The sequence below is a fragment of the Canis lupus genome, chromosome 21 (assembly GCF_011100685.1).
Source record: "Canis lupus familiaris isolate Mischka breed German Shepherd chromosome 21, alternate assembly UU_Cfam_GSD_1.0, whole genome shotgun sequence".
Classification (NCBI taxonomy): Eukaryota; Metazoa; Chordata; class Mammalia; order Carnivora; family Canidae; genus Canis; species Canis lupus.
In genome coordinates, this window is record NC_049242.1 from 901,576 (window position 1) to 923,133 (window position 21,558).

Consider the following 21,558-nt stretch of genomic DNA (forward strand, 5'->3'; position numbering starts at 1 on the left):
AGGTTAGGTTCCAAATAAAGTATTAATGTTTAAATCAGATTCCCAGTAATAGGAGATACAGAAGTCTCCTGATCTAAAAGCATCAAGGACCATTACATCTATACTTACATAGCATTCATCTTTTGCTCCTCTTTGATCTAACTCCTTAAAGCCCCCAAAGCACCAGAATTTAATCTAGTATTCATTGTCTACAATAAACCACCTCCTGATCAAGTCACAGCTTTCAAATCTAACCTACAAGAGCCACAACACGATCCATTTAAACCACAGTGGAAAGAGACTAGAGACCAATGCTGAAGATCGAATTCACCACAACCTGGGGAAATCACCTAACATCTGCCTGAAAGGCTGCAGAGCGTAAATTTAAAAACCCTGCCTCTTCAGTTACATGTGACTTCAAGAAGGTATTTTAAGTAAGTTTAAAGGAGATTAAGAGAAATACGCAGAAATATGTTTATTATACTTTTTAACAAGATCAACTAGAATCTGGGGCACCTGGGTGGCTCAGTGGTTGAGCATCTGCCTTTGGCTCAGGCTCGTGATCCGGGGGTCCTCTGATCAAGTCCTGAATCAGGCTCCCCGCAGGGAGTCTGCCTCTCCTTCTGCCTGTGTCTCTGCCTCTCTCTGGAGAGATTCTCAACTAGAATCAACCTGAATGTTCCATGGATTTTATTTCTTTAGTTTATGTATTTACACTGACGAAACATTTTAAAGTTATGAAATTATTAAAAAATCCAAAGTATTTGCCATAATCCTCTTTAAAAGAAAACAAATTATACATATTTTTATTAAATATACATACAAATATACATTACAAATTATATACATATATAATGATTAGAAAAATAAACACATAAGTGAAAAAATTAAAATTTATAAGAAAACTATGTCATTTATTCAACAATTTAACTGAGGGTCTATCATGAGTCAGGCCCTAGGTTAGGTGCTAAAGCTAAAGTGGTTTTAAAAAAGAAAAGATAGGGGCACCTGGTTGGCTCAGTGGTTGAGCATCTGCCTTTGGCTCAGGTCGTGATCCCAGAGTCCTGGGATCAAGTCCCATATTGGGCTCAACCTGCTTCTCCCTCTGCCTCTCTCTCTCTCTCTGTCTCTCATGAATAAATAAATAAAAATATTTTTTAAAAAAGAAAGACAAGACAGGGATGCCTGAGTAGCTCAGTTGGTTAAGTGACTGACTCTACATTTAGGTTCAGGTCATGATCACAGGGTCCTGGGATTAAGCCCTACAACAGACTCTCTGCTGAGCAGGGAGCCTGCTTCCCCCTCTCTTTCTGCCTGCCTCTCTGCCTACTTGTGCGGTCTCTCCCTCTGTGTCAAATAAATAAATAAAATCTTAAAAAAAAAAAAAAAAAGATTCTCTTCTCCCTCTCCTGCCCTCCCCCACTCTATTGCAATCTCTCTAAAAAAAAAAAAAATTTTTTTTTTAAAGATTTTATTTATTCATGAGAGACACAGAGAGAGAGGCAGAGACACAGGCTGAGGGAGAAGCAGGCTCCATGCAGGGAGCACGACGTGGGACTCGATCCCGGATCTCCAGGATCACACCCTGGGCTGCAGACGGCGCTAATCCGCTGCGCCACTGGGGCTGCCCTCTAAAACAAAATTTAAAAATAAAATTCAAAAAATCTGGCCTCTGCCTTCTTGGAGTTATGATTACAATTACATTACTAAGTAAAAATAAATGCTATTATATAAGTACTTAGTTTTATTTTTTCTAAATAATAATGCTTATATATTAGTACTTTAGTAATATAATCAAAGCTTTTTTGCCAGGTGTGTGTTTCAAAGTCTAGGTTGGGGACTAGACATTTATGACACAAATGTCAAGAAGTGGCACACAAAGATGACAACTATTGTTCCAAGTGCCAGTGGTGTGTGATCGCTGAAGGTGCCCTTTCTCATTCACCCTGTAAAGAGAAAAAAGTAATGCTGTTGAGGCCCATGTGGCAGTCCTCATCCTACATGGCTCAGCTACTTTTCATCACAATACTGAAGGTGGAGGAGTCTTTTTTTTTTTTTTAAAGAACTTCTTTTTTTTTTTTTTAATTTTTATTTATTTATGATAGTCACAGAGAGAGAGAGAGAGAGAGAGAGGCAGAGACACAGGCAGAGGGAGAAGCAGGCTCCACGCACCGGGAGCCCGACGTGGGATTCGATCCTGGGTCTCCAGGATCACGCCCTGGGCCAAAGGCAGGCGCCAAACCGCTGCGCCACCCAGGGATCCCCTCATTTTTTATTTCAATAGACCAGCTACTTCTACCTCCCCCTGAGTAACTAACACTCCTAAAGGAGCAACCAATAAAGTGACCACCTGGTACATGGCCTCTGAAAGACTGCCACCTTGGCCATACTGATATATGCATAATGCAAATCCCATCTGCAAGGAGAGCTTGTCTAAGAACTCTGAATTCTACCAGTTATTTATCCAGAAGGAACTTTTTTTTTTAAAGATTTTATTTACTTATTCATAGAGGCACAGAGAGAGAATGAGAAGCAGAGACACAGGCAGAAGGAGAAGCAGGCTCCATGCAGAGAGCCTGATGTGGGACTCGATCCAGGGTCTCCAGGATCACGCCCTGGGCTGCAGGCGGTGCTAAACCGCTGCGCCACCGGGGCTGCCCAGAAGGGACTTTTGTCAATGTGAGCAAGCTAAAGCCACACAATGAATCAAAGTCAGCTTATTTCCTCCTGAGAGCCGTTTTTGGTGGGGATAACAATGCCCTTTCCTTTCACAGCTAGGTTTGGGCTTGCTACTTAGGGTTTCAAAAATAAACCATACTGTTTAGGAATACATATATAACTGATAAAACCATATAAGAAAAAGAAATGTGATTGTGGAGGGGCATGTCTAGGATTACAAGTCCTTACTACTCAAAGTGTGGTCCATGGACCAGGAGTGTCATATCTCCTTCAAGTCTGTCTGAAATGCAGAATCACACACTCCACCTGAGACCTTCTGTATCAGAATCTGCATTTCATAAGATCTCCAGCTGTTTCATATACACATTAAACTTTGAGGGTCACTGTTCTTTTTTTTTTTTTTTAAGATGTTATTTATTTATTCATGAGAGACACACAGAGAGGCAGAGACATAGGCAGAGGGAGAAGCAGCCTCCATGCAGGGAGCCTGATGCAGGACTCAATCCCAGGACCCCGGGATCACAACCTGAGCCGAAGGCAAGACACAACCACTCAGCCATCCAGGGGCCCAAGGGTCACTGTTCTAAACACTTGTAATATTCTATTTTTATATCTGGAAGAGGAGCACACTTAGTATCATCCTCACAAATGTACATATTCTTTAGTCTTTGATTATGTGACATGTAGCTAACTCAGTCTACAAATGGACCCACTGTCAAAAACCTATTAATAGTGATTGTTAAAATGTAACCTTCAAACAGTAAAAATTCAGATACAGATAAAACTCCAGGGAATCACATAACCTGACTTCTTCATTTCATGGGAAATAAAACCGTCTGAATCAGGAGGGTCAATTTTTCCCTTATAAACAAATACTCATGTTAAGAGAGAAATCAGTATTAAACTTTTTAAAATTAAAATAATTCTTAAAACCAGTACCTTGTATTTAATAGTAGATGCCCAATATATCTTTGAATGAATGATTCACTTTGAGGCAGAGACAAAGATTGTTGTCTACCTCTTTTCAAAGGACTGAGCTAAATTATAGGATGATAAATAAGTAATTTCCTTATGGAAAAAAATACAAGTTCGATTTTTAGACAATTTATAATACTGTCCTCTACAATAACCAAAAATTGCCCTTAAACTTTTATCAAATCAGAATATTTTACATGTTTAGCATTTAGGTATATGAATCTGTTTGGTTTCTCTTTTTTTAACTTTTTTTATTTTTATTTTTTAAAGATTTTATTTATTTATTTATTCATGAGAGACACAGAGAGAAAGGCAGAGACACAGGCAGAGGGAGAAGTAGGCTCCATGCAGGGAGCCCAATGTGAGGACTCGATCCCAGCATTTCAGGATTATGCCCTGGTCGGAAGGCAGATGCTCAACCACTGAGCCACCCAGGCGTCCCAGAATCTGTTAGGTTTCAAAGAAATCAGTATCTGAAGTAGGACTTTTAAAATTATTTAGAATATTAAAGAACAACAGTACTCACCAATACTAATTTCATCATCTGTTTCAGCATCACCAATACATTCAAACTGGAAATCTTGCAGTGACTGGGAAAATTTCTGTACGGCCATAGACAGATCTGTAATTAAAAAGTCAAAACAAACAAACAAACAAACCATAAGTTGAAAGTATCATGGAATACAAGAGCTTCCATACATGTTATTGTCTGACTTCAGTTTTAATATTATATTTACCATATTTTATATGGTAATATACCATATATTTTAAAATACTAGCTTGACAAATTTAAGCAGTTTTTAAGAGACTGCTAAAGAAATATTTTAGGAATTGGATCTGCTCTGCCCACAGGGAATTTGCCCCTTATTTTTGGTGTTAGTTGTGTACTATCTGAAGCCAATTCCCAAATTCTTTATCAAAGAACTACCATTCACTCCCTATAAATGGAGCATTTATTTAAAAAAAAAAAAAAGAACAAACGAACAAAAGAAAGCCAGCCAGCCACTAAGTTTGCCAATGGAGCAGGGAGAAAGGGAGGAGAAAGCAGCCAATCTTTGATAAGGAAGAGTCACCAATGTACAGACTACAGAGCAGGTGAGGAATGTGTTTTGATCCCTTAATGTGAAAGGCCACCTAAAAGGGTGTTTACAAATAACCTTGTGATTTATAGGGGACCTCAAGCTAAATATATTCTTCAATTCAGGCTTCAGTCTGAAAAAAGTCCAGAGTATGACTAAATCCAGAAGAATTCTTTATTCCTGGAGAGAATAAAGAAAAACCCATAATATAATGAGAAGTAAAGCCCAGGGATGCATCCTAACAGAGTGATTAAGAATGTACTCTGGAGCCAGTCTGCCTAGGTGGAAACCCAAGTCCCACCAAGTACTTGCTACCTGACCTTGGGCAAATTATTTAACTCCTCTGGGCCATTGTTTCCTCATCTGTGAAGGGAGAATAACAATTGCATAACCACCTCACACCAGTTGCTTTAAGGATTGAGTAAATTAATATTTGAAAAGAGTTTGGAACCAAGCCTGGCACTTAATAAACACTGTATAAGTTTTTTAAGGAAAATTTTAAATCAGTCTGACGGTGCAGCATAATAGAGGCTTTAAAGAACCCACCTCTCATAACTACTCTGATCATCCACACCAACTTTTCCACAGAAATCTGTGCCAGTAGGAAAACATAGTTTTCTGGAATTCACCCTATACTTCATTTAGTGGTGTCTCCCAGGGGTTCAAGTCCAATATCTGAACTCTTATATTGAATTCAGGCAAGAGAACCTAACAGAAGACTTTCTCCTTAACCAAAGGTTATCCAGGCTCTGAACCTTTATCTTGACTAGGCCTCTACTTTGGCTCCAGTCGTCACTGGCTCTACAAAATCCAGTATTTTTTTTTTTTTAAGATTTTTTATTTATTTATTCATGAGAGACACACACACAGAGAGAGAGAGAGAGAGAGAGAGAGAGGCAGAAACACAGGCAGAGGGAGAAGCAGGCTCCATGCAGGGAGCCCGATGTGGGACTCGATCCCGGGTCTCGAGGATCACACCCCAGACTGAAGGCGGCACTAAACTGCTGAGCCACCCGGGCTGCCCACAAAATCCAGTTTTAGCAAGAATTTTGCCAAGTCAGTTTAGAGAGAATTCCCCACTCTGAACATGGGATCAAAATCTTCATCCTCTACCTTTTTCCTTGGCCTGCCTTCACCAAGAGTCCCCCTTCCTTTGGTGTCTCCTACCAGTAATTTTTCATACCAATCCAGTATCCCCTAACACAATCCCAAGCCTGCTCCTTAGCTATAAATCACTACTTGTTCTTTTTAAATTCAGAGTTGAGTATGATCTCTCTCCCCTATTGTGATAATCTTGACACCTTTGGCAATCTTGAATAAAGTACTCCTTAACATTTAACTAGTGTATTGCTTCTCGGCCTTTTGGCTAAGATCAAGTGTAACATTTTAACTGGGATCAGAATAATTTTCTCTTTACAAGAACAGTTGAGGTCCTATGCCTAGACACAGAACCTCCTGTGGTAACCTACCATTCAGGAAACCCCAGCACTCATCCAAAAAAGTAAGTACTCAAGAATGAATAGGTCTTCAAACATTAAGGTCACTTTTTTGTGTCGCTGTGACCCAAAGAACTCACCAATACCCTGAACAAAGACAATTCTGAAGACGACAGGCCTCAAGCTTCAGACAGACTTAAAAAAAAAAAATCAAATTACACACACAAGACAGATTTTTTTGAAAAAAGAAATTATTCTCTGGAAAGATGATGCTACTCATAGATTATACCTTTTCCCACAAGACGGCTAAAACTTTTGTCCAGCTGCACATTCTACTTGAGAAGTACTTTCAATTTACTTTCTATCACCTTAAGAATGGCTCTGCATTGGGCTTTCAGAAAGATAAAGAGAGGCTTCTTAATGAATTATTAGTCAATGAGAAAACAAAGGCTACATTAGAACTAGACTTCACCAATTACCTTTGAGCTCTTAGACAATCATCCATCCTTCCCCCAAACTATTTTTCTTATCTTTACAACAGAGAATTAACATTGATCTCACAGGTTGTTCTAAGGACTAAACGAACGAAGTATGTGCCTGGTACATACTAGGCAATTCAATAAATGGTGTCAATTATTATCATTCAAGTCCAACTCATAAAGGTGGGAAAGTTGACTGGCCTTCCAGAGAGAAGGACACTGTACCAAAGTGTGCATTTACCTGACAGTGCACAGCTCTGCTAAGGGCAGAGAAATCATGACACCTATTCAAATGTTATAAGAAGAAAAAGAAAGTAGACTCTTGGGATAATTTTAAGCCAAGCTGTTTATGGGTACTTTCCCTGAGATGGAAATTAATGTCCCTTTGTTTTTCTATGTATTATATAAATGTTTACGGTAAAATGGATTCGAAATCAGTGATGCAATTCCTACAGAAGTTGAGATGGGGAATAGTGTATATGGATGAATCAGCGTGCTGATTAAGAATTCTGTAAGAGGGGCAGCCCGGGTGGCTCAGCAGTTTAGTGCCGCCTTTAGCCCAGGGTGTGATCCTGGAGACCCGGGATCGAGTCCCACATCGGGCTCCCTGCATGGAGCCTGCTTCTCCCTCTGCCTGTGTCTCTGCCTCTCTCCCTCTGTGTCTCTCATGAATAAATAAATAAAATCTTAAAAAAAAAAAAAAAAGAATTCTGTAAGAGATTTTCATCCTTCTCTCCCCTCCTCACCACTGGTTCCTCAGAGTTTCCCTTCAAACAAACAATGAGCCATCCCTGGCAGCTTTGTCCTAGCGAGCTGACACAATATCCCATAATTGACCATTTCTTTCTAAAAGATACTTTGCTCCTTGATTAAAAGAAAGGTAAGCTCAGCAGTTGAGCACCTGCCTTTGGCTCAGGGCATGATCCTGGAGTCCCGGGATGGAGTCCCACATCGGGCTCCCTGCATGGAGCCTGCTTCTCCCTCTGCCTGTGTCTCTGCTTCTCTCTCTGTGTCTCTCACGAATAAACAAATAAAATCTTAAAGAAAAAAAAAAGGTAAGCTGTTTTTTCCTTTTGCAGACATCACAGTGGATGCACTATAACAAATTCCTGTTCCCAGACAAGACCACAGAAGCCCACTTTATAAGCTATTCTTGTCAAGATAGCCAAGTAATTGAGAATGTGAGTTCTAGTGGCAGAGTACCTGGGTTAACTTCTGGCCTCTACCAATCAGTAACACGACTGTGGACAAGTTCCTTAACTTCTCTGTACCTCAGGATCATCATCTGTTAAGTGGAACAGAACCTGTCTCTCAGCGTTACTCTGAGAAGTAAATGAATTAAATATAAACGAAGATCTTAGAACAGTGTTCTGGCACACAGCTTAAAACGTGTTGGCTATTTCCATTTTAACCATCTTAGAAAAGAAAAAAAAAAAATCAGGAATGAAGGTGGCAGCTGTTAGACCTTAGATAACCTTGGAAAATGCCCAAGAAAACCATCTGTTGATGGCAGTTTCAAGTTCTCTCTTGGTGTACTGCAATCAGGCCATGACAAAGACAACCTGATTATTCAGTATTTCTGTGTAAGAGATAAGTGTCTATTTCAACCCTGGAATGAACAATGTAGGAATGATCTCTCCCTGGTCCTTTCAGAGGCATAAGGAGACAGGATTACAATTTAAAAACTTGGTTCTCAAGTAATTCAGATGATAATTCCAAAACTAAAGAGACATTGGCAATATGACTTATTTTTAACTTCAAGTGTCTGGGTTCTTGACTTTCCTTTTATTTGTTCTCATTTTCTAAAAACGAAAGTAATTTGGTCAAAATATCAGGTCAAAAATATTATCAAGGTAAAAAACTTAGGATTTTTCTGCCAATAATATTGATCAACTTTCAAAATGAGGAATCCGTTCACTCTCTTTATCTGGGCTCCATCTCCCTCTGAACTAGAAAGCACAACACCTTTAACTGACTTGAAACCACATGAAACACACTATTTCCTAATTGTCTAAAGTTTCTCAACGATGGACAGATGCATGGTACCGAAATACTGGTTCTAAAATCTTTAAATAAAACTGATTCACATCTGATTATATAGAATTTAAAACCTAATTTTTAGGGGATCCCTGGGTGGCGCAGCGGTTTGGCGCCTGCCTTTGGCCCAGGGTGCGATCCTGGAGACCCGGGATCGAATCCCACGTCGGGCTCCCGGTGCATGGAGCCTGCTTCTCCCTCTGCCTGTGTCTCTGCCTCTCTCTCTCTCTCCTCTGTGACTATCATGAATAAATGAATAAAATCTTTAAAAATAAATAAATAAATAAATAAATAAATAAATAAGACCTAATTTTTAAAATTCTATTGTTGAATTTTAAAGTATCAAAATGTGTAATGATAAATATCTACATTTTCTCTTACATACAAAAAGAAAAGTCAAGCATATAAAATACAGCAAGCGGAGAGTTCTAGTTTAGGCAAGGCTGTCTCTTTCTCCCTATTTCTACCCAACTATTAGATCAGAGTCACCTGGCCACATTCTAAGGTGAAGGCAGAGGAATAACATTTACTAGCAAGCGAGGTTGTACACAGTAAAGACGGCACAAGTACCACCTGTACCACATCTTTTCCTTTTTTATTTTTTTTGCCTAACCTGCAAGTTAAGCAAGGATATCTTCTCATATATTCACATTACGTTGAAAGAAATTACACTGGGCTTTAATTAGTCAGCAATGTTTTTATATCAAAGAGTTAACCTGTAGCACCCATGATTAGATGATCCTAAAGAAACACTAAAACTTCATTTCATTAGAGAAATAAAACATGCTTAGTAAATAATTGTAATTCTTCTTATACATTAAGAGCTACCTTTTACCTTAGAAGTGACAATGGAATTATTTTTATAATGTTAGGTATGGAAATGAGCTATATTTATGTCAGAGCAAGTACAACTAGACAGTCCACTGGTACAAGAAACCCAGTTGCTCTGAGATTGAAGACTCACAGGAGCAATATATCCAGATATATATGCTGTATATATGCTGTATCTTCACACTACCACGCAGAAGCCAGAGAGTACAAAGCAATGGAAATACAAAAGTAAGATGATATATATATATATATATATATATCTCCTTGCCTGCAAAAGGGCACAGTCCAGTAGGAGCATCAGACATGTAAATAAATCCTATCATAGGCCAATTGATAAAGTCCCCTGCAGAGGTTAATAACGCCATCCCTCAGGTAGTATTTACCATGTGCCCAATACTTTTCCAAACACTTAACATAAATTAAACCATTAATTCTTACAACAGCCACACAAAGCAGGTATCATCACTACCATTTTACAGATGGGAGAAACCAAGCACAGGTAAGTTAAGTGACGTTCCCAAGTTCATACAAGCTAGTAAATAACAGAGCCAGATTTTCAACCCAGGGAGCCTAGCTCCAGAATCCCCACTTCATCACACTGCCATGCTGTTCTGCACATACAGGTAGCAAATAAGAAGGCACAATCAATTCTGCTTGAGTGCATGGGGGAAGGCTTCTCAGAATAATCAATGAAAACAGAGACTTAAGAGACACAACAACATACCAAGAATGATCAAGGTAACAAAATGTACAGAATCTTCCAAAATGCATTTTCTACCTATATATCCAACCTCACCTATCAAGACTCACACCAAGCTGGCGTACTGGTTATTACTAGAAACAAACATCCAGTCTCTTTGCCTCTTTTTATGTTGTTATTCCTATTTCTAGAGATAATACTCTTCTCCATGGTCTCTTTCAATATATCTCTCAAGCCCCCATTTCCTCCAAAAAGCCCTTCCTGATCCCTTCCAATTTGGTATTATCTCCTCTTTTACACTTTCCACTATATGTTGTGACTCACTTGCTGTGCTTTCTCTATTTTACCTTTACTCTGTTATCCATAAACCTAGTCTATCAATTCTATTTTATTTTATTTCTTTAATATTTTATTTATTTATTTACAAGAGACACACACACAGAGAGAGGCAGAGACATGAGCAGAGGGAGAAGCAGGCTCCCTGCAGGGAGCCCGATGTGGGACTCTATCCCGAGACTCCAGGATCACGCCCTGAGCCGAAGGCAGATGCTCAACCGTTGAGCCACCCAGGTGCCCCAATCCACCCTATTTTAAATAGTGTAATAAAGGTAGGAAGTTTTACCATCTGTGAATACTATACAAGTATCCAGCACCATATTTTATATACAAGAGCTCAATTTTTGAAAGCATAAATTTCTGTAAGGCAAGTAAATACTCCAACTTTCCAGGTACCTTTCATCTTCTCTTCGTCCCACTCCTGTAATCCCCTAATGTGGATTTTTCAACCACTGGTAAAACATGAGTTGTCAATTCTCCAAAAAAAAAACAATAAATAATAAAATGTTTTACTAATTACAAGCAAGAAGTTTCAATATACAATCACAATAGTGATAGCAATAGTGTTGATGTTTTACTATTTCAAAGTTCTTACATATTTTTTCCTCATCTTCACACAAAGCTATGAGGGCTGATGCTCTGAAAATTTAAGTAATAACTTAATTTGCCCAAAGTCCAAGAGGTAAACACCCTTCTGGACAGGTCTTCTCCCCAAATTTGAAGTTCTTTCTGCTGCATCCATAGCTAATCCCCAATGACTAACAAGCATTATAATTAGGGAGGGGTATGCCTTTAACAACATCTCACTAATCCCTTACCAGCTATATAAATTCTAAGATAGTAAGTCTCCATGTATTGAACTATTTATTAGGGCTAGCTATGCTTATTAGCATGGAATAACCTACATTAGATGGTCGTTATGAGGGCAGCCTGGGTGGCTCAGAGGTTTAGCGCCACCTTCAGCCCAGGGCCTGATCCTGGACACCTGGGATCAAGTCCCACGTCAGGCTCCCTGCATGGAGCCTGCTTCTCCCTCTGCCTGTGTCTCTGCCTCTCTCTCTCTTTCTCTGTGTTTCATGAATAAATAAATGAAATCTTTTTTTTAAAAGATGGTCATTATGAAACACCATGTAGAAGCCAAAGGAAATGCACATATTCTTATACATTCTAATGCTACGAAGTAACTGGATAATATTCTAGGAGCTTCTTGACAGTAGGTATCTATTCTTCATCTCATAGTGCCCTTAGTGCCCAATAGATAGCAGACACAAATAAGACCAGAGGGACCAGAAAGACAGAAATGTACACCAATGTATTAATATAAGAATTCACTGTACGGGTGCCTGGTTGGTTCTATTGGTTAAACATCAGATTCTTGATTTCAGCTCAGGTCATGATCTTAGTTCAAGTCATGATCTCAGGGTTGTAGGGTTGTGAGATTAAGCCCCGCATTGGACTCCACACTGGACGAGGGGCCTGCTTAAGATTCTCTCTTCTTCTCCCTCTCCTCTTGCCCCTATCCCTTCCTCCATTCTTGAAAAAAAGAAAAAAAGAGAAAGAAAGATAGATAGAAGAATCCACTATAGATCTATTACTAAAAAGCTTGTGGTACTGGGAACACACAAGGATAACTGGAAGCATCAATTTACGAAAAATCATACCGAACATTATACAGCAGAATGTGTCAAAGTATTATCAAATAAGCCTGGGTTTTTAACAATGGTGTTATGTTTTTAGCCTTCTCTCAGAGAACTACAAATGTCAGACTGCTAGATGGAAAAAAGTCAGAGTAAAAGAACACTAAGTATGGGAAAGTATTATAAAAACACAAGAAGTTGTTAATAAAAATCACTTCTATGGCCCTTATTTGAAAAAGTTTTAAAATGCCCACTTTGTTATTTTCCGGTTTACATTAATGGGTAGAAAATGCTGGTTGTCCAATATTAACAATTAGAGAAAATTCTTCATACAGAGGCCCAGGACAAAGCTTAGTACTAGTAATTGCTCAATAAACGTATGTTGAGCTAAAGTGAAATTGAGTGACTTGCAGTAATGGGATCAAGGGTCTTTCCTTGTAGGCCTTGAGAAATGCTGCCAAGTAGCCGTAGCCATGTTCACAGGCGGTCACTGGAAGCAAAAATCACCAAAGGGCAATGGGGCACTGATGCTGTTCTCCATCCCTCTGGAAATGCAAAAAGAACAGACTACTCTAGGCCACTAAATCAACTTGCTATGTTTGAGGATGGAACAACATTGTTTTGGCACTGTAAAGTTTGGCACTGTAAAGCTGGCCTTTAGATGGCCCATTCGTCTCTATACCAGATGTGTATTCAGGGTATTACTTCTGCATCCTATTTTCGATACATGTACTCTTGTGGCAGGCAGTGTAAGTCAAACATCTGTTTTCAGCAATAAACTAGTCTTATGTGATAAATAATAATAATAATAATAATAATAAAGTCTTATGTGATGAATGTGCTCAGATCTGGGGAGAAGTCCTTCATCAGAATCAATCATCCTTTCATGTCATGAATTAAGTGTGTACAAGAGTCTAACAGACATGGTCGCCAACCCAACAACCTCCACCTACTACAATATGTCTTATAGCAAGCACTTAGCCTCTCTGAATCTCCGGTTCCACATGCACAAAAAAAAAAAGATACTAAACCCTTGCAAGACTGTCATGAATATTACATGAAACTGGCTTAGCACAGCGTCTGGTACAGAACAGGACAAACTTGAAATACTGGTTCTCAACAAATGCTAACTATTAAACCACTATTAAGATGGCAAAGGCAGAATATGAAATATTTTCATTAAAAGCACAACATATTTAGTCTGTGAACTAAATTACTATCTTCAGGACAGCTTCACTGAAAATAAATAGTGGTGCTAGCCTCTAAAACCAAACAGTTTGTAATCCCATAAATGATATGTGTCTGGCAAGTAGTTCTCAGTTTCCAACCTAAAAATAAACAGGAACCAACAGTTGGGAAAATTTTATCCACAGTTTCAATAAAGCTACAAATTCCATAAAAATTAAAAAATGAAAACCCACAAACACTTCACTGCTGCTAGAACTGAAGTTAAAAATAGAAAGTTCAAAGGATGAAGTAAACTATCCATTTTTCTACCCTGGGGAAAAAGGCTTGAAGAAGGAAGAGTAAGGAGACAATGGCACCCTGCGGTTTCTCAGGACTCTCTTCCTCAGTAAGCACTCCTTTCCTGCCTCTGAGTTTCCTCCTCCTCCGGATCTTTCCTTCAGGAGGGTTTGTCTTTACCTCAATACTTGTTATCTTTTAAAAAGTGCTGTATATTTACATACAGGCAACTCCTACATGATGATATTAAGTCTGAATGCTGGACTTGCAAGCAAAATTGAATAAAATATCCCTCTTGCCTTTTTTGATTTAAGTAAGAAACCCTGAATTACCTAACATAGAGAACCTTGGAGCTTTCCTAAGCTTCCCAGCAACACACGGCGGGCTGGCACATCTTCCTGGGCTTCCTGGTCTACTTTCCCACCCGTGACCTCTCCCTAGTCCAACCACTCATTTCCCACTACTTGCCAGGCATCTACAACTTACAGTCTTATCAACAGACGCAGTAATAGGAAGTATTTTATTGTTCTACCCTCACTTTCAAGCCCACTTTTCTTTTGACTACCTGAAGTATCTATCTGCCTAAGGTAATGACTCAGGAAGAGTCACCATAGCAACCAGTTACTAACTCTTAAAACTTCCTTTTTCAATCAGCCCCTTCTTGGTATCATATACTAAACACATTTGTGGTTAAATTATCTTTGGACTAGTTAAATTTCCTTCTTAAAGCACTACACTAAGTTGCTGTCTACTACACAAGTCAAGCGTATCATCTTTCCTTTAGGTTTTTCAAGCCATCTTTTTCCTCAAACTTCTTTGCATCCTCCATACACCTGCTGAACAAACAACTCTAAACTTGCACTCTCTCAACATTGATGAAGTCATTCCCCATGTTGAAAACACCCCTTTGCTTTCTGTTAGGACCTTCAAATATCTTCAATAAAGAAGTACTCACAGCTGCACTGTGAAGCTTCATCATACCTCCAAAGAGCAGCTGGCTACACTTGATGCAGCACATAGCTTCCCAGAGATCTTCTGAAGCACCTTTAATACCTGCCCCTATAGATTAATCTAAAAGCCACCCTAAATAATCCAACCGGAGCAACACATCTGCTCTCTTACAGATACCAAATACTGACATACCTGACAGTAGTATGTTAAGAGTTCACCAAACCCATGGATAATTTTAGTGAATCTAACTGGTGCTACAACTTTTATTAGAAAATTGGGGAGATGCAAGTTCAATAGTTTTATCCTGTTTCAGATTTTTTTTAAAAAAGCACATATTGTGAGTAAAGCAAGAGTCATATGACTTGACTTATATCTTCTTACTTCCATCAAACCAACCAGTTTCGGCCATGTCCTCAGACTGATAGTGTACTGTGCTTCCTCTAACAGAAAATTTTGAGAAGTGCTACATTACGGCAATACACCTCTACTGACATACCCTACAATTTTTCATTCTATTATTACACATATTTGTGTCTAAGGTCCATAACCCTCACCAAAGAGTAAGCCCATGGAGGGTAGTGTTTATTGCATCCAGTAGAGGGTCTTGAAAATAGGAAGCTTGTCATAAACCAATAGAATGCGAGAAATCACAGTATTTATGGAAAAGCAAACTAAGGCTTTTCCAGGACTGGTGAAAATCAATTCCAGATAAGAACTGACTTAGTCACAGACTTGCCTCTAGCTATAAAAGGGACTAAGAGGAATTGAGAAAAACCAGAGTCCCAGCAAAACAACATACCTAATTATCTGGACATCAAATCAATTACATGAGGTCTGAGGAGCCACAGAGCTAGAAGTTTCTTTCATTTAAGATCTTTTGGCAAGCTGGGCAAAAAGCAAAGCAGTGGAAGCTGACAAAAGCAGTCCAGATATTTTAGGTATTAATCTAAAATTTCATTCACCATTGCCTTAGAAGAAATCCAACTCTAATCAAGCTTGATGAGAAGAACATTCAGTCAAAAAAAAAAAAAAAAATTAGGAGTTCTACAAACTTAAATCATTAGAGAGAAAGCTGGTGCAGACTTTTTCCTGTATCATCTTCTAATACAAAGAAGTCCAATTAAAAAAATCAATACCAAGGATTCTGATGTTGGGAAATCCACTAGTTAAACACTCAGTCTTGCTTTGTGGAGAGGTGTGAACTTAAGCTCTTCAAGTTTCAATTTACCTATCAGTAAAATGAGGATAATGAAATACCCACTTCATAGGATTGTTATAATAACCAAATGAAATTATGCATGTAAAGGGCTTGGCATAGCACACAGTATGAGCTTGATAATAGTAGTTATAGTTATGATAGGTAATTTTTCAGGAGGAAACCACGGACTAGACTAACACATTACGCTTGGCTCTTGATTACTAAATCTACCTTAAGCTCACCTCTCAGGATTTCAGATAACTCACTATTATATGATGGCAGCAAACTTAATGTAGCCAAAGTATCTGCCAACCAAGGAAACACTAATGTGACAACAACAAATCACATTATAATCATGTTATAATCAAATTGTCTCTATCCCAAAAGATGAATTTACCATTTACTTACGTGCATTTTTCCCATCAGCCACTTAGCACCATATACATCAGTAAAAGTTATAAGAACACTCATATTCCCTCAATGACAGATGATTAAAATGTCAAAGTATTGTCTCAGTGGTTAACAGATTTCTGCACATTCCAGCATTCCTTGAAACATTCCTAAACTGAATAATGAAATCTGTTTAACCAAGCAAAGAAATAAGCAAATGTACATGAACCTTCTAAAAATTTTTAAGCACAATTCAAAAAGAGTAACAAGTTAGAATGTGTGCATAGCTTAAATCAGTAGCTAACTATGTTTGTGACAGCACATTTGGGTTTTTCAGTACTGTATTTTTTATTGATTTTCTTTGGCCAAACAAAAGTGTACAGTATCATGTAATATCATGGCTATACATAAACAACATGGTTATTGGAAGAGATTCTTTTCATATAGCTACATGACTAATATCCTCTTAAATATTGGAAGTATTTGATTATGAATAGTAATTGAAAGGCAAATACACCAGCCTCAGTCTTAGACTACATGTGGAAGTATGCTGGCATGATGCTTTGCTCCTCCAAAAACAAACAGAAAAGAACAATTCTGTAAAAGAGGGTGGAGTTTGGGCTGCCACAGAATGAAAGACACAAAGATCATTATTCTCTGTGCACATGTTTTTGTAAGTTGCTTACAAAACACTTGTTATCCTACACGTTTACAGACCATTTTTCGGCTGTCCTACCCCATTTTGAAACACCAGAGCAGTTTTTTTTTTCAGACTATTTCAAGAAAACTACATTTTACATCATAGATCCCACGATGCACCTTTACAACTGCTGGTGTACTGTGTATTCACATGGCATGGTCATTTTAAAAAATGCCTAAGTGGCTTTGAAGAACATATACACCATATTTAAACTACTGTTCTATTTTCATGTGATTGATTACACTCATCAGAAAGCATAAAGATGAATCTCAAATCTTTTATTTCAAAAGAAAACTCATTCACATAAATGCCATGCTGTTTGAATTGCCAACATGCATACACATAATGAGCCACACGGTTAGCAACTGCCTGGTGTGATTCCAAAGACCTAAGACTTATTTAGCAATCAGAACTGAGGAATTCCAACTGTGTCAACTTGTGCAACTACATCTGGGTTTATAGCTTCCCACACTCTGTCTCTAATTCTTTCATTGCTGCAAATAAAAGGGACTTCTCATACAAATGACACACATAATTTATGCCAGGTTTCTATTAGGCAGCACATAGCCAGTCTGTGATTACATCATTCAATTCAAAAACTTAAATATATATGTGGTTTTCAGCTCCTTTGACCTGATTATTTTTGTCTTCTTACTTCAAAACTTACCAATATTGTTTCCTCAAACATGTACTAAAATTTTAAAGTCATTTTCATATAGCACAGTCCATAAGATCCTAAGATGCTAAACTGTTAAAAAAAAAGAAGAGCCTAAAAAAAGAGGCTAAATTAGAAGCCCCTCCCCCAATTTTAGATATATTAAAGTATAAAAACTACAACTTTGATTCCATGAGTCACCATGTATCTTTATATTTTATACTTTGCTCAGTCATATTGAACAATACCATCTTTCAGAGCATTTGAACTGTTAGATGAAGAAAAGGCATTATCCTTAATCTTAAAAAGCTAATAACCTAAGAAAATAAATAGCACACAAGGCACTACACTACTTCAATTGCCTTCCCCTATCTCTAAACACGATGGAAACCTATGAAAAGTCTGTTATAGATGTATTCAATCTGTGTTGTCCCTAACTGCTATGAGAGGGGGGAAATAAATCCATTCTCTCTAGCTTTACTTCTCATTCCTTGCTCATTTAAAGAGCCTGAAGCTTTCATGCCACCCAGTTCCTTGGGCTTGTTTCTGGCAGAGACTCCGAGTCTCATGTAAGAGCTGAAGGCGCTACCAGCAGCTGTGTGTGAGCCACCTGACATTTCTAGAAATACTGAAACAGTGGGATTGCAAGCCATATTTTAACGAGGGCTCTTTGGGTAACAAGATAATCAGGTACTGTAGTCTCTCTATTTTCAGGATGAAAATTCTTAAAAGTTATACAACTATGAAAAGAAATTTTGTATTACTGTTTGTTCCACATGCTCCCTGACCACAATTTTTGGAATATAGAAAATTCTCTATAACTTAAGATTCAAATTCAGTTCCAACGCTGTGCAGCATAGGGAGCCAGATCATTAAGATTCAAGGTCAGCACCTTTTAGAATAAGTGAAGTTTGTGCACTTGTTGCCAAGGTCTGTGGTAGGGGTGGGGCAGGGGTAAGTACTGTCTTCAGCTAATTACTGTAGTAACTTAAATGACATCAGAACAGTGAAGGGTATATACAGACTACTCTGAGAGTCCCTGGAAATCATGGCTGTGACTGACTAACATCTCTGCTATCATAGCAGCATCACAAAAAATTACAATGAGTATCAGGCTAACTTATCATCTAAATAACTAGATTTCAATGAAGTTAAATTTTATCTTTAGTCACATCCCCCCAAACCAAGGTAATAAACAGTATTGACCAAGTAGAAGTCCTTGGGGTTTTCGCTCTATTGAGTAGTAAACCTGATATATAATCAGCATATCATTTACATGTAAATGAGTTGTTAAAGGGCTTAAAAAATATTTTCTCTAAATATCTTATTATCCTGCAAACAACCCTTGAGCTATGGGTTTACACCATCTGTGGAGAAATCCTTTGCTTAAGCAAGAGTAAAGTTTAACCCTGAATCACTTGCAAATGCAATAAATCCTAAAATAGTTACGTATACACTGAAGAATTTTTTTACACATAATGTTATGATTCAAGAGATGAAAAAGTTTTTTTTTTTAAGATTTTATTTATTTATTCATGAGAGACACAGAGAGAGGCAGAGACACAGGCAGAGGGAGAAGCAGGCTCCATGCAGGGAGCCTGATGTGGGACTCGATCCGGGGACTCTGGGATCACACCCTGGGCCAAAGGCAGGAGCTAAACCGCTGAGCCACCCAGGTGTCCCCAAGAGATGAAAAAGTTAACAAAGTAGTTTTTTATCAAAACTTTCCCATATAAGGTTCATTTAATTAATCAAAAGGTATTATTAACTCCTTTATCTATGCAATTTCTACATCTTGAAGATTTCCTATCACTTTGGTAAGTTAAGAACCAGAGTGAATTTAAAATGTCAGACATTTTAAAAGACACTGAACACGGAACTTCTTTAACCACAAACAGATCTGAGGAATGTTTGTTAACTTATCAAACCAACTAAATTTAGAATCACCTCCAGATTATTCAAAGGTAGTACAAGATGAGTAATAGTATACCAACTAGTTCAAAAGCACTAAAGTGAGACATTACTGAAAAACAAACGTTTTCCCGTGAAGAAGAAATTGGTACATTAATTACCTATACATAGCCTCAGTCCTTACTCCCGCCAGTTCTTCACATGTGACCTTCCCCGTGAGGCCTTCCCTGACCACCATTCTAAAGCACAGCAGCCCCTAAAGAACTGGCGCACATACACACACTCTTAGACATAACCGCTCAGGGTTTATTTTCCTCAGGAGCATTTACTACCATCTGATCTATGACATAATGTAGTCATTAATTTGTCTCCTCCAACTATAGTTTCAAGGAAAGTACACATTTTTGCCTATTTTGTTCACTGTTTAACAAACAGATCTGGACCTGATATATAAAAAGCACTTAGTTTTGCATAAACAGATGAATGGGCTAAAAGAATATACTAAGATCCTTTAATAACAGCCTTCTTAAAACAGGATATGTATATCCTTATAGTGGAGTAACACAGGATAAGCACTATACTTTTTTATTATTGTTTTTTATTAAAACAAAAATGTTATAGAATATTATGGAATAAAGTAAATGAACAATACTTAAATTTTGCCTTTGTGATAGGCAGGATGGAATTAATACTTTGATTAGTTATATAAGGAAAGAGGCAGAGGTGTTTAGAATTGGGTATATGTTTTCTCTCCTTTCATTTTAGTAATAATGTTGTAGGAATGTATGGAAAGTAATATGCTGAAACTAAAACATCACCAACAGAAATGATAATATCTTTTAATAGCCCTGAAAAGAAATGATTCCCAATTTTGTATTCTACTGTTAAGCAATTTTCATTAGAGTGAACATGAATCAAGTAATCTAAGACTTAATTCTTCACAGTTGAGTTCCCACAAGTATGGAATTGGAACTAAACCAGGGAGAAAAGAGCTAGTGAAGAATCGACATAAAGATAGACAGGGTCTCCACTGGGAAGACTACGGATGGAGCTACAGAGTATGATGCTGAGTGAAATCAGTCACAGAAAGACAAATACACCATATGATGTCACTCATATGTGTAATTTAATGAACAAAACAAATGAATAAAGCAGGAAAAAAGAAAAAGACAAAGACAAATCAAGAAACAGACTCTGAATTAAAGAGAACTGATGGCTCCAGAATGGAGGTGGGTGGACAACTGGATGACATAGGTGATGGGGATGAAGGAGTATACCTGTTCTGATGAGCACTGCATGATGTACAGAAGTGTTGAATCACTATAGCATACACCTGAGACTAGTAAAAGCTGTATGCTTTAAAAAAAAAAAAAAAAAAGACAGACATGGCCTGAATTCAAAGTTCCTTAAAGTACCAGTTGGTTTCTGAGATGAAATATGTCTATCCTCAATAGAGTGCACCTTTTTTAAAATCAAAATTAGCATTTGTTATGGGAAAGATCTTTTATTTAGTTCTTTCTTTCCCCCACTAATAATCTTAAACATGTCTGATTTCTAGTTTCAATCCAAATTGATAAAGAGTTCTTTAATGTTCCCCCACAATCTACCAGTGCCCTTGTTCACAGTGACTAGTAAAGACCTATATTTATACATATAGATTTAATTACTGTGGTTAATGTACCAGGAATCTTACCGATTGGGTGAGAAAATTTTTCACTGTCCCAAATTGACCCTTTGGAATTTCACTTATACCCATTTTATCATGTGGTTTTAAGTAGTTCTAAAGGCAATTAAATCAAAACTTCAGAATTAAAATGCTCACCTAACATAAACATTTGTGCCTCATGGGACTTCAAAATATGCAGACTTTGAAAAAACAAAACAAAAAAAATATGCAGACTTTGGATTATCACATGTAACCGGACAGAAAGTCTGAAGCAAAGTGTTGCAGGCCCCATTCTACTGGCACTAATTTACTGTAAGCATGAGTAGGAGCTAATCTAGGGAAAGAAATTTACCTATAGTTTTGTTCAGAATAGCTGCCCTTTGCTTTTTGTTTCCTGAAGACATCACTAAGATTTCCTCTAAAGGTTTTTTTTTAATCCAGAAAAACAAAAACAA

General features: G+C 37.8%; 1 protein-coding gene across 6 annotated transcripts in view; it reads right to left on the minus strand.

Moving 5' to 3' along the window:
- ARHGAP42 (Rho GTPase activating protein 42) overlaps nucleotides 1-21,558 on the minus strand; it is a 287,856-nt gene that overhangs the window by 219,134 nt on the left and 47,164 nt on the right. For all 6 annotated transcript variants that reach the window (XM_038568209.1, XM_038568211.1, XM_038568212.1 and 3 more), the window contains exon 2: nucleotides 4,160-4,255. In XM_038568209.1, the coding sequence (XP_038424137.1) occupies nucleotides 4,160-4,255 (96 nt within the window). The remainder of the gene's footprint in view (nucleotides 1-4,159; nucleotides 4,256-21,558) is intronic.